The following is a 13,368-nucleotide window of genomic DNA, read 5'->3' as shown; positions in this document are numbered from 1 at the left end:
TCCATCCAGGAATCACCAGTTTCAGAGATGGAGACCATGTTAATCCTGGCCTGTGCTAGCTGTTGACAGTCATTAAATACCTTCAAACTGTGCGCTGGCTGCTTGTTAAACCACAATGTGTCTTTTTCTATTTCTTCATGTGTTAAATAAGGAAGATGTGACGTGGGAGTGGAGGCTTTGGAGTTGTTGGGAGGCATCTTTCACAGGACTTCATTGATTAACGGAAAGTAAAGTTAAAGGTTCTGCTCTTGAGAGAGAGAGAGCTGTGAAGTGGGAAGAGCCACTGCTTCATGATGTATTTTCTCCCACTGTAGATTCCCACTTAATATAATGGTAATCCTACAAGGTTTGTATGGTCACAAGATGAATATTAATTATCTGATTACCATTCAATCTTTTTCCCATCCTAAGATTTTAAGATTTTGAGTAAGATGTTCTTGTTTGCAGACACATTGCACTGCTAAACCTATTTATTTACTTGTCTATTTATTGACTTATGTCTTATTATGTAGATGTTTATTATGTTATCCTGTTTTTTAAATTATGATGGATAGGACCTGAGTTTTTCATCCTCTTTCATGTATCTACATGGCTGGAATAACAATAAACATCCTTGATCCTCACCCACCATTAGTATGAAGAGGAACACACAAATCAAAATGGTAGTAAATTGAAAATAATTCGTCATAGAATTTGGGAAGAACGTGATGCCGTGGATGCTGGATTCATCAAAAACTCAAAATCTGTAAATTAACAGATTTTAAACCACAAAATGCTTAATAACATTAAATTTAGTGATGGACTTACCCAAACATACCTTTGTTGTACTGTAGTTAACTTCCTAGTACACAGACTTGTTCCTTCGACTTTAAATCAAAGGACCAGATATCTTCTAAAACAGCTGCTTGTCTTTTATATAGCGATGAGTCAACCAACACAGTTTCATGCTCATTCAAGCCTTTGAAGTGCTCCAACTGCCAGTCTCCTAATATTGTGTGTGTAAAAAACTGAACATTCGGAAACCCTGAACATTTGAAATAACTCCTCCAAACGCTCTACCCACACTTTCAGTAAAGTAATATTATTACTTTACTTTTTCAATGAGTCATATGTTTGGAGTAATTAAGTAAATGTTTTTAATTAACTTGTCCAACACTGTGCAATTACATTTTTATTGCAACGCTGTAAATTGGCTTTTCCTTTGCTTATCTTGCCTTTTACATTTTCTCCCTATATATGTTTTTTTTTCAAAGTTTCTCCAAGTCCTTTTTCTCCCTCTTCCTCCGTTGCTATGGTAACTCTCACTCTCTCTCTCTCTCTTTCTCCCTCCGTCTGTCTCTCTGGTGCACCCCCACTTTCCCCTCTCCCTCTCTCTCTCTCTATCTCACTCTCTCCCTCTCCAGTGGCTGGTTGGATGGTTGCTATAGAAACAGACTTATTTAAAAGAAGAGCTAAGAAATTATCTTTTTCTCTCGCTCTCCCCAACATGCTCGCTTTTGCTCCCTCGCTTACCCTCTCTGTCTCTCTCTCTCTCTCTATCTCACTTGCTCACTCACTTATCCCCCTTTTCTCCTCTCTCCCTCTCTCTCTCTCTCTCTCTCTCTTTCTCTCTCTCTCTGTCTGTCTCTTTCGCTTTGCCTCAATCACAAGCAAGCAGACCTACTCTCTTATTTTCCTTTGGTCATTGCCATATATTGTGGATTTGCACACACACACACAAACACAAACACACACACACACACACACACACACACACACACACACACACGCAAACCTGCAATCTCTCTCTTTCTTTGTCACCCTTAGCAGCAACCCCCCCCCCCCCAAACACACACTTCCTACCTCTCTACTTCCTCACACACACAGCTACACACACACACACACACAACACTCTCCTTCTTGCTATCTCTCTTTGTTTCTCAAATATACTTACTATGAAAGGGCATTACACTGACTTTACATTCATAGCCTGAAGGCTTACTCTAAGCATTACGTCTATATGCTTAACTAACAACAGAGTTCATGCATGGTTCACAATTTTTTAAGTGTGTCTTACACCAATAATTAGGTACCCATATGAACATTGCCACATTTTTCTTGCTGTAGTGATTCCTCCTGTTCATACTGATCATTAGAAGATCTCCTCTAAATGTGCTTACAATGTAAGTGATGGCGGACAAAATCCACAGTCCTTGTTTTGAGCAAAAAATGTATTTAAATGTTAATCTGAAGATTATATGAGGCTTCAGCTGTCTGAGTTTGTCAAATAAAGGATATCTTCCACAGTTACTCTTTTTAGTAAAAAAAAAATCCCTCTTTGTGTCTCGACGGACAGTGTTTTCCTGTTCAGCGACAGGAAGGATAGTAACAAAAAAATGGAATTTGGCACTAAGAAGACAGAAACTGTGGAAAATACTGACTTGATTTTCCTAATTTGGAAGGTTTCAAGTCAAATTCTAAATACTGGGGGACTGTGGATCACATTGAAAGTGCATTATAAAGAGAGAGGTCAGTATTGAAAGAGGCTTATTTCGGTTAATCAAGACCGGTGGTGAGTCTGTGTCCGTTGGGAAAAGGGAGGTTTTGTTTGCTTATGGTTTCAGAGACTGAGGCGCCAATTTATGGATTGTGTACACAGGGCAAAATGCTTTCTGAGTGTTCGCTTATTAGGTCTCAAATTACAATCACTGAAGGACACATTCTACATATTGCATTTCTCACTATTTTATCTGATTTCTGTTAATGTTAAGGGAGTTTTATTTTACAGCCTATGTTACATTAATGTTTTTGTTTTTTTACATGCATTTATGTCTTTTTTATGTCCTTTTCATGCGATGTATTAATATTATTATTGTTATTATTATTATTATTATTATCATTATCATTATTATTATTATTATTGTTGTTGTTATTATTATTATATTGCAAAAAACTGTGTTAATGTTCATTTTGACACCTGTTATTGTTTAGGACAGATTTAGAAAGAATATATGGAATGATCCTTTTGGGCTAAAATGAAATGGTTTATTCTTAAGGGACCTGCTCTTCAAATTAGAGGTGTAAGCCCCACACTGTGGTTGTGTGAATTTAAAGAAGTATGAAAAACCCATGGGCTGATACTACAAAGTGCATCTGTACCAAACCCTTACCCATAAAAACACAGTCACAGTCTAATCTCCTTTCCAGAACAATGATAACTCTGACATAATCTCTACCTGTAATGCCATAACTTCATTTACCGCCACAGGAATGAGAGACAAGCAGCATGACGTCACTGTCCTCCTTCATCACCACCGCTGAGAACTGCTCGCTTATCTCTCTTGCACCCAGGCGTATCAGGCTTCACTGAGGAGAGATAGTGTCACCACCACCGTCACCACCACCACCACCTCACCCAACCCTACTCTCGCCTTCTCTCCTCTCCTCGCCTCATTGAGCCTCGCCTCATCGAGCCTTGCCAAGCCGAGCGGAGCCCGGGGTGTTATCAGTTCCTGATAGTTATCGACTTACATTAAAACATAAGAGGGGAGAGAGGAGGAACAGGCAGATAGACAGACAGAAGGGGATGGAAACACAAACAGAGTGGGTGGTGATGGATACTGGCTTTCATCATCTGTAATCATGTTGTCCATCTCCATCTTTAAATCGCTGCTGCTTCTTTTATCACCGTTTAAAATCCACCAAAGGAAAAGAAATAAAAGGGATTGGGGGATATATTGAGACTTCAACAAAAAAAAAAACCCTTGGTTGTCGTGGTACCCACGCAATAAAATCATTTGGTTACACAAGTTCAGTTAAAGATAAGGAAAATAAGTTTGGAAAAGCCTCTATGGGAAAGATTGGAAGGCGCTAAACGTTAAATTAAGTGAAAGTAGAGCCAGTGGATAGTGGGTCTGTAGGGTGTGAAAAATTAGGATTATGATTGTCATGCATTGGAATTTTGAAAGAGAAATTATTAAATATTACAAACTTTTCCTTTAGCAGAAGCTTTACTTTGAATAAGATACCATGTACAGAGAAATTCCCCCTAATAGAATTAGTAACTGCCTGGTTAGACGAGGATCAAAGAAATGACTTGAACTATAAAGAAAGGGTATTGTACATATAGTATAAACAGTTTTAATCCAGTATAGTATAATAAGGTAGAAGAAAAATAGACATTATGACAAACGTGAGGCATTTTATCATCCCTACCTTATTTAAAAGAAAACAAGAACAGTTTTCTACTCATGTTAGCCATCTGGTTAATACAATATGCAAATCAAATATAGGTTGATCAAAAACTGATGATCTTCTATGCTGATGACCAAATGCAAAATATGTATCCTGTTGTTGCAGCAGTGAGAGGGAGTGATTATTGAATGTTAGGTTTTATGTTATGTTATGTTATGTTATGTTATGTTATGTTTTGGATCTTTGACATCGGACAACATAACAGTATAGAAATAACAGAAAATCACAAATAGTATGATATCACTACAGTAGGAATTTCATAACGGCAGCGTGTCCCCTTGCTCTGGCCGTGATCGCCCGAAAATAATGGCCACCATAACATTTTATGCCCCTGCTACTGTCAAAATCTCAAGGTTGCTTTAAAAACATCAGTGGTCTTTTAAAACTGCAGAGGTCCTTGCAGCCTGGATTGGTTGCACACCTCCTCTCCAAAACAAAATGATTCATTTACAAAGTCTTGAAAGGCGACATGCCATTATACATCAGCACTTTATTAAATTAGTCTCCTGGTAACTACTCAACACATTCAAGTGATTATGTAATGCTCAAAGTTCCCCAGACTAACACTGAATTTGGTAAACACTACTTTTAGTTTCTCTGCTGCATCTTCTTAGAAATACTTTACAACAGACACTCAAACTCAACATAATCGTTACCATGGACCCATTTAAAAATATGATCTCCAGCTACTCTGCTTTTGAATGTAACTGTTTTTAACAATGTTTGCTTTTGTTGTTTGTTTCTTTGTTCTTCTGTGCTCTCCACATCATTGAAAATAAGGCTGAGTTGAAAACAGATTTTTAGTGTGAAGGAGCTTTAATCAGTGTGTCTCTGATACTGTTCAGCAGACACAGGACATCCAGAGAGGCTATGAGCTGAACTTCTGCTAACATTTGCTCATAACTTAAGATCCAGATGTTGGACCACTGAAATCCTTCATCTGGATAAAAGATATACTTAAAAACAACCAAGCGCTAAAAGGTCTTATCACAAAAATGTGGCTTAAACCTCGATAAGGTTTATGAGAGAGTTTCTGGCAGGCAACCACAAACCCTGCACACAAGATGATCACATACACTCTTTGGTAGAGGGGGTATAACGCCATTGAAAGGCGACCTTGGAATTGCTGGAAACAGTCTGGATAATGTAAGATGATGATGAGTTAGATTAAAGACTCTCACTCACACACACGCACACACACACACAGTGTTGCATTTTAATACTCTGTTTAATACTCTGTTCATCCCAACAAGATCCCTCCTGCTGTTCAGTTTCATTCTTTTATTTGACCTCTTTGATTTTATGACACACACTAGGGCTGGGCGATAAATCGAAAATTTATCAATACCGAAATTTACGACCATAACCGACGTCATTTTGCCCATGTCGGTATATTCGGTTTTTAACCTCTTAAGGCACGCTGTTCCTCCTACGGGACGGGACGGATGTTAGGAGGTAGCCACACGTTCTTCTGAATGTTTTAAACACCAACTCTTAAACATATATACTCATGCCATACATTGCTGGAAAGCTTAGATTGCCCTGATTCATTCAAGACCACTCACGACTTATATGGTTGCTCACAGCCGTAATAATATTAGCGATTAGCTTGGCTAGCCCCTGAGCTAAGTAAGAAAAGCTATAATGCCTACATACCTTCAAAGTCTTCCCTTTATCCACAACGATCATCTTATGACTAAGGACTTTCTGTACAGCTCGCCAAGTATCCATTCTTGTGAAATATGAAATCCGTTTCCATAAAACCGAAATACTTTCCTCAATATGTCCATGTATTTAGTCCAACACGTAACGTAATAACACAAATAACAAACCATATGCGGTCCGCTTACGTCATTTCCTCATCTGCACGTCCATCTCAGAGTACACGTGACTAGATGTTTACGACCGTGAGCCTCTCCTGCTTCGACACCACACACAAGCCAATCGGTGTTTAGGATTAGGCAGTACATGTCTCCAAAGCCAATGAGGACATGTGACCGACGACAACGACAACGTGGGTTTGATTGACTGCTGTTCCAGCCAATGGAAGTATTCTGTGAAATGAAGTTGATAACCTTTTAGCCAATAGTCAGAGGTTTCCAACGGTGTATGACTTTTTACAGTCTATGTGTATGACACTAAGCTATCAATTTGGCTGTCCATAAACAAACTCCAAGCGTAACCGGCGAGGAGGAGGAAAAAAACGCGTCTTCAATCGTGTGGCAACATTTTGGTTTCAAAAGGGAAGATACTGCTCAGAAAAATATAAAATGTAAGTTGTGCAAAAAGACTGTCGTCACCAGCCAGGGCAATACATCTACCCTTGGAGTGGAGCAATTATGCTGCCACAGCCCCATCTAGTAGCCAAACTTTTTTTTAGCGCACGGGGTGGTGGTAGTTATCGTCCATTTATCGTTATCGAGGTGAACTGCTCAATATATCGTGATATTGATTTTAGGCCATATCGCCCAGCCCTAACACACACCCTCCCTTCCTTCCCAGAAGAACAGGTCTGCCAATTGAGAGTTTGATAGAGAGGAAGTAGAGGAGTGCTTCACTAGATGTTTTTACTATAGATGATGGTATGAGGTAACATTAAACATTAAGCATACAATACAACAACTTCAAATGCCTTTCTACCCTAAAAACTGTGACACTGAAGGCCAAATGCTGGATGCTGGAAGTCTGGATACATTTCCTTTAAAGTTGTAAAAAACTACAAGTATGTTTGCTCGATGAAGACAAAAACAAATAGTAGATATAGCTGGGTATTACTATGTATTAAAGAATTATTTGTACACCACACTTTTGGAAATATGAACCTGTTTTTGTCAAATGTCCTCCAGCTACACATTTGGGTAAAAGTACTTATTCCCAGACCGTAAATCAGTTTTTCGAAAATGCAATTGACCAACCCGCCAGTCAAAGTAATCACTTAATTGAGTAATTGTTTCATTGATGGCATTGGACTGTGTATTACAGTGTTACATAAAGGAATGAGTGCTCGTACACACAAACACACACAGACTCACACAAACACTTATCCGGCAGCATGCATAATCCAGGGCAAAGACAAAAGGGAAAACCTTGTGATAGCGATCTTGTAATGGATCAGATTGATTTAATTCACTGGGCCGGACAATTTCTCATTCTTATTCCTCAAGATGTCTCTGAATGGATTTTATGTGGGAGGCCCATTCAATTGTTCTCTCTCTCTCACCTCCACACATGAGACTCTCAGACAGCCAGCAAGCGAGAGAAAACACAAGACAGACAAAGAAACAGTGAGAGGGAGAGAAGCTGAAACATAAACTACCTCCACACTCCGCTTATTTGATCTTGCAGCCCTTTTTGTTGACATTTTTCTTTATATTAAAGAAAGCACTTTTATGCTTTTGCTGCTTTTTTTCTTGATGCTTGCATTTCTTTGAAAGCTTCTCCTTGGAGAGGGTGGCCGGTTTTGGTTTCTCACTTTCCCTTCCAAAAAAGCTAAGAAGGGTTACTTCCAGCCTTTTATCACTTTTATTGAATACTCATGCAGAGAAAAGAGACCCACTTTATTTATCCTTGGAGGGCTGGGGACTCTGTCGAGGGCAGCGCTTTGTGCATTGCAGCATGCTGCTTGGAACAGCGGTGAAATATGCTGGAAATGCCTGGAAAACTCCAGGCCCTGCTCTCCCAGGAGAGCCCCATCTATAATAGGCCTGGCTGTTTCCCTCTGCTCCATCGCTGCAACCCTCTCCACACATAAATCTCTGCTCCCCAACTCTGCTCTCCTCCTCCTTCACTCCTACTAGCTCCCACTCCTCTGCATTTCACTCCTGCCCTCTTCTTCGTCTTGGCATCTTCTTTTTTTCTTTCTTTTTCCTCCCTCTTCTGATTACTGTTTCCTTCCTCCTCCTCTGCCCTCTTCCTCCTCCTCCTTCTCTAAATTACTCTCCTGCCCTCTCTTCTCCCTTCATCTACTCCTCTGTTTTCCTAGTCTTTTCGCTCCAACCCTCTCCACACAAAAAAAACCACCTCCTCCCAACCCTGCTCTACTCCATCCTCCTCCTTTACTCATTTACCATCTTCCTACCGAAATGTGTCTGCTCCTCTCCTCTCCATGGCTGCTCCTTCTGCCCTCCCTCCTGCTTCCTCCATCTATCCCTCTTCGCTCATCCTTTACTCATCTGCCCTCTTCCTCCCACGCAAATTTATCTTCTCCCCTTATTTACTCCGCTCTTTTCCTTGCTCCCTTGTCTCAACAATCTCTCTCTTTACTGCTCTCCTCCTTCTTCATTCTTCCACTCTTCTGCACTCCTTCTCCTCCTCTTCATTTTTCTCCTGCACACCTCTGGCCTCTTCTACAATTTCTTCTTCTGCCCTCCTTCCATTAATGTTTCCTTCCTGTGTCTCTCCTCCTCCACCGTCCTCCTCTACTCCCACAAAAATGTCCTTACTGCTCCATCCTCCCTTTTTTCTCTCTATTCATCTACTCCTCTATTTTCCCGCTCCCTCATTCCCGCTCTACTCCTCCTCTGAACTCCTTCATTTAATTTCTCTAATCCATTTTGTCTTGCTGCTTACTTTTTCCTTTTATCTATTACTGCTTACTCCTCCATCTCCTTCTCTTCCACCCTCTTCCTCCTAAATAATGAGTCCCCTCAGTTCACCCCCTTATCTTCTCCTCTCACCTCACCTACTCCTTGTTTGTTCCATCCATCCATCTTCATTTTTGTCTTTCTTCTCACCTCTTTCGCTTTAACGTTCTCTCCATGCATCCCCCTCCTCTCCTCTTAACGAACCCACTCCTCTATTTTCTTCCTCTTCCGCTCCTCCTCTGCATCTTCTCTTTTCTTCCTCCCTCGCTTTTCTCACCCAGTCCACTACTTTTCCTTCATTCACTCTGACATATCAACCAGATTGATGGTTGTCAGTCCTAATACCAGTCGACGCTCTCTGTGAGGATCTGCATACTCTTCAGTCTTTCACTCCTACTCCCACATACACACACACACACACACACACACACACACACATATCAGCCCATGCAGAGGAGGGCAGGGGGAATTTGCCACTGTCGCTTTCACAGATTACTAGATTATCGGGGCATCACTGTGAATTAAGCGGTGGCTAATTGTGGCAGTTAATTAATTTATTTATTTTAATTGCTGTTCCTTGTCTCGTCAGATTATCATCCCCAAGTCATAAGGATATCAGATCTGTCAGGTACTGGAGGGCTTTGGGATGAGGCCCACACACACTTAACTCAACCGCCTTCATGTTGTTTGAACCTCCGCTCTGCTCTTAAACAAGGCTTGTCATGCCATTTTTAATTATCTTAAGAGTACAGGGTTTTTCAGGGAAGTGGATTTTTTTTTTTTACCAACCAATTAAAGCAACAGAGTCAGTCAACCTTTTATATTCGCTTTACAGTATGGCGCTAATGGCCAAGGTTGGGGGTTTGATTCATCCTGAGGTCACTCATGTAAGAAATGCTCATCAGTGGTGCTTGGGATGATATAATCCACCAAGAAGCAGAGCATGCTCAGTTGCTTGGCATGTTGAAGAACATTATTAGTGCAAAATTAAATTTGGGGGCTTTGGTTAATATCTTCCTTCCATGTATTGAATATGAGGAGGTAAATAAATCCTTTATTTGTTGAATTTTAGAGAAGCAACACAAGAGGTAATTTCATGAAACCTTGTCTACAGAGAAAGGTAGTTATTTTTTATGTTTCTCAAAGCAGGCAACTGCCAAAGTTCAACCCTGTCTCCAACAAATGATGCTTGTGTGTAGCAAAATTTGCAAAGCTTGGCTAGAAACATATTTGCTGGCTGAATTACTTTTTTCTCTTAACATAATCTTCCTTTATGAAGCTGTGCAGATTAAATGACAGTTTAAATGAGAATCCCTGAATTGTGGCACATAGCAATGCTGTGTATTTCCTACTCTTTTACTTGCCAAAAATGGCAAAACACTTATGATTTAACCCACAAACCCCCATCTGAGAGTATTTTTTGTCAGATGATTCAGACAGGAATTACACAACTGTCTGAGGGCGTAATAGCAGAGAGCTTGAAACTAATGATCAAAAATGATTATATATTTTACATTCTGTCATTTTGCTTAGTTTAAGCAAGTGGGATAAACCGTATAGAGGACACCCAGAGACTTTTTTGAGTGCCCCTGGAGCCCACTTCGGGTGTAAACCTGTGCTGGTGTAAAGCATCAAACATTGATGGTCCAGCTGGGTTGCTGTTGAGGCAAAGACTCAAGCCAAAAGGGCCTCCTCTTTCTCACTCTCTCTCTCTCTCTCTTCCTGAGCGCTCCCGCTCTGCCTCTGTTTATCCTCAAACATCCCCTCTTGTCAACAGATTAGGACTGAACCCCACTGTCTCTTCCTTTCTTCATCTCTCTCTGCCTCCATCTCTCTGTCTTTTGGCCTGTCTCTTTACATCTGCGCCTCTACGCTATTCTTGTGACAGGAGAAAAGAGTGGGAAGAGGAGGAGGGGGGAGAAAAGGGAGAAAAAGGGAAGTGCATGTATGTGTGTGTGAAAGAGAGAGAGGAGAGAGATGGGACAGGTGCTTGCAGTGCAGGAATTGCTTTGCTTGCATGATCAGGCTGCAAAAATGTTCAGCTCAAGCAAAAGTGCTGTTCAAGAATCGACTCTGAGAAACAGCTTCCTCGCCTGTGGCCAGACCAGCGCTGGCAGCACCGCATCGGATCACAGCAGCAACACACTGCATCAGACCCACACACACACACATATACACATGTAGGGCCGAATAGTAATTACAGGGGCCCGCGGAGTCGTGGTCAACCACATAGAGATGTAGTTGGCCTGCGTTAGAAAGCCAGGCACACCACTGGCCTGAACTGTAAATCAGCCTGCTCAGAAAGAGACAGTCAGAGCTGTCAGCAGAGTAAAGCAGGCAGCAGACACCTGGAAGAGTCCAAACAGGCTAAACACACATTAGGCTGCAGCTGCTGCATGTAGGGGACCGATTCACTCTGATCACATTTATAGGCTTACACCAGCTCAGCTAGAGGCACTGAGCTGCCCCTCTGCCGCTCCGCTCTGTTCTGTTTCCACTCTGCTGTGTTTCTGTTCTGTTACATCCTGTTCTGATCGGTTCTGGTTCTGTTTTGTTTTATTGCGTTTGTTTCCTTTCTGTTTATCTTTTGTTCTGCTCTGGCCTTTTCTGTTTAGCCTTGCTTACTTCTCATCTGTTTTTCTTTCTCTTCTCTCTTTGTTCTGCTGTTCTTATCTGCTCTCTTGTTCTTTTCTGTTTCTGTTCCGTTCTGTCTTGTCCTGTTTTCTTATCTATAGCTATAATCAAACTTTCCTGATCTTCATTATCCTCACTATTTTACTCTTTCAACAAACTATAACCAATATACTTAGTTCTATCTAGTCCTAATTAATCTGGGCTCTTTGAATTATTGGCTGATCAATCAATCTAATCCGACATATTATACTCTCATTTAAAGATGAAAGATGACGCATCCGTTCCCCTATTTGAGACTCACCATGTGCATTGCTCTCTTAGGGCTTATTGTCTGTTCTGTTTTACTCAGGTGGTCAGCTCTGCCCTAGCCTGAGAGCTCCTCTGACTGTCTGTCTTGGCAGATCACCGTCTGTGGTTCATCACACCGGTGGCCTGCGGCACCGGGGACCCAGGTGCTGAAGCAGGTACACACACACATACACACAAGGTTGAACTGTTCACATAAGGCAACCTCAATTAATCACCTATATCTCTGGAGCCATGACTGCCCCCAAACACAAACGCACACTCTGCCTGCCATCCTCTGTCTCGCTGAGGTGAGTGTGTGTGTGTGTGTATGTGTGTGTCTCTCTCTGTGTGTGTGTGTGTGTGTAGAGCCAGAGAGGGCAATCTATCAAGGTGATCGATAAATGGGGACATTAATATTAGTAATGGGGCTCTCCTCCAGTCCAGTGAATATGTCTCCGTCTTTTACAGTAAAATATGAATTTTTCTTGGCACCTGCACGTTTGCAGACATGATGCGTGCACAGGCGAGCACGCAAGACTCTACCTGCATGCTAAGAAGAGGATGCACTGGTCTCTATTATCTCTCTCTCTGTGACACACACACACACACACACACACACACACACACACACACATAGTCTTCAGAGGGAGACTTGCTGGTCTCTGCTTTCCACTCTTTTTGTTACACACATAAACACACGCACACACACACACACACACACACACACACACACACACACACATAAAGGTTGAAGGAATGCACGTGTCTAGCGCGTGCGTGCGCGTGTCTGTGTTGGAAATTGATCCAGTGTGACTCATGTTAAAGCCCGGCGACCAGACTGTGCATTGGACCCTCGCCTCATCAATCATTCCCGGCTGGCAGGTTATGCGCAGTGTGTGTGTGTGTGTGTGTGTGTGTGTATGTCAGTGTGCATGTGTGTATGTGTATGTGTGCGTACGCGTGCGTGCTTAAAACACATCTTCTGTTGATCCACACAGCGTTTGTATGTGTCAACCTAATCTATCTATTCATGCATTTCAAAGGTCAAGTCAAAGCAATGTCGGTTGCAGATGCTTTCCATCTCTCCCCATGAACGTGAAACTGGAGGAAAATGAATGCAGCGCGTCTGGACTGTTTATGTCTGCACTCCACATCAAATGTTTTCCCCAGCAGAGCAAAGACCCTAAAAACACCCCACGACTCCTTTCCCCTCTGTGCATTGTGGGCAGTAATGATGATGTCCATGGCAGCACACAAATCTATAACAACATAACACATTTACACGCACGTACGCGCACACGTATCCACGCACCCACATTGGCAGACACATTTAAGCACAAGACACACGCACTGCCAGCACAGAAAGACACCCACAAAGCGCACAGACGCCCGCACAAAACAAAACCAAGAAGGGTGAAAGGAGAAAAGATTCTTCCATTAAAAAGAAACTTTCCGATGTTGCTCGTGCCAGACAGGCTTAGTGTTGCTGAGTGTGTTTAACATCTCTCACCTTGGTTCAAAGTGATCGCCAAAGTTATGATCCACAAAGCTGGCATGGTTCAGAAGAGCGCCTTCAGATTCCTCCCCTCGGCTCTGCTTCCCCGAAAAGACACCATCAATTCCTCCCGAC

General features: G+C 41.8%; 1 protein-coding gene across 1 annotated transcript in view; it reads right to left on the bottom strand.

Annotated features, from left to right (window-relative positions):
• kirrel1b (kirre like nephrin family adhesion molecule 1b) overlaps positions 1 to 13,368 on the bottom strand; it is a 69,308-nt gene extending 55,940 nt beyond the window's left edge. The window contains exon 1 of the mRNA XM_053329815.1: positions 13,249 to 13,368. Coding sequence (XP_053185790.1) covers positions 13,249 to 13,294 — 46 coding nt within the window. The 5' untranslated portion in view covers positions 13,295 to 13,368. The remainder of the gene's footprint in view (positions 1 to 13,248) is intronic.

This window comes from Scomber japonicus, chromosome 12, assembly GCF_027409825.1.
Source record: "Scomber japonicus isolate fScoJap1 chromosome 12, fScoJap1.pri, whole genome shotgun sequence".
NCBI classification, from domain to species: Eukaryota; Metazoa; Chordata; class Actinopteri; order Scombriformes; family Scombridae; genus Scomber; species Scomber japonicus.
Note: the sequence above shows the minus strand (reverse complement) of the source record. Positions and strands in the feature narration are given on the sequence as shown.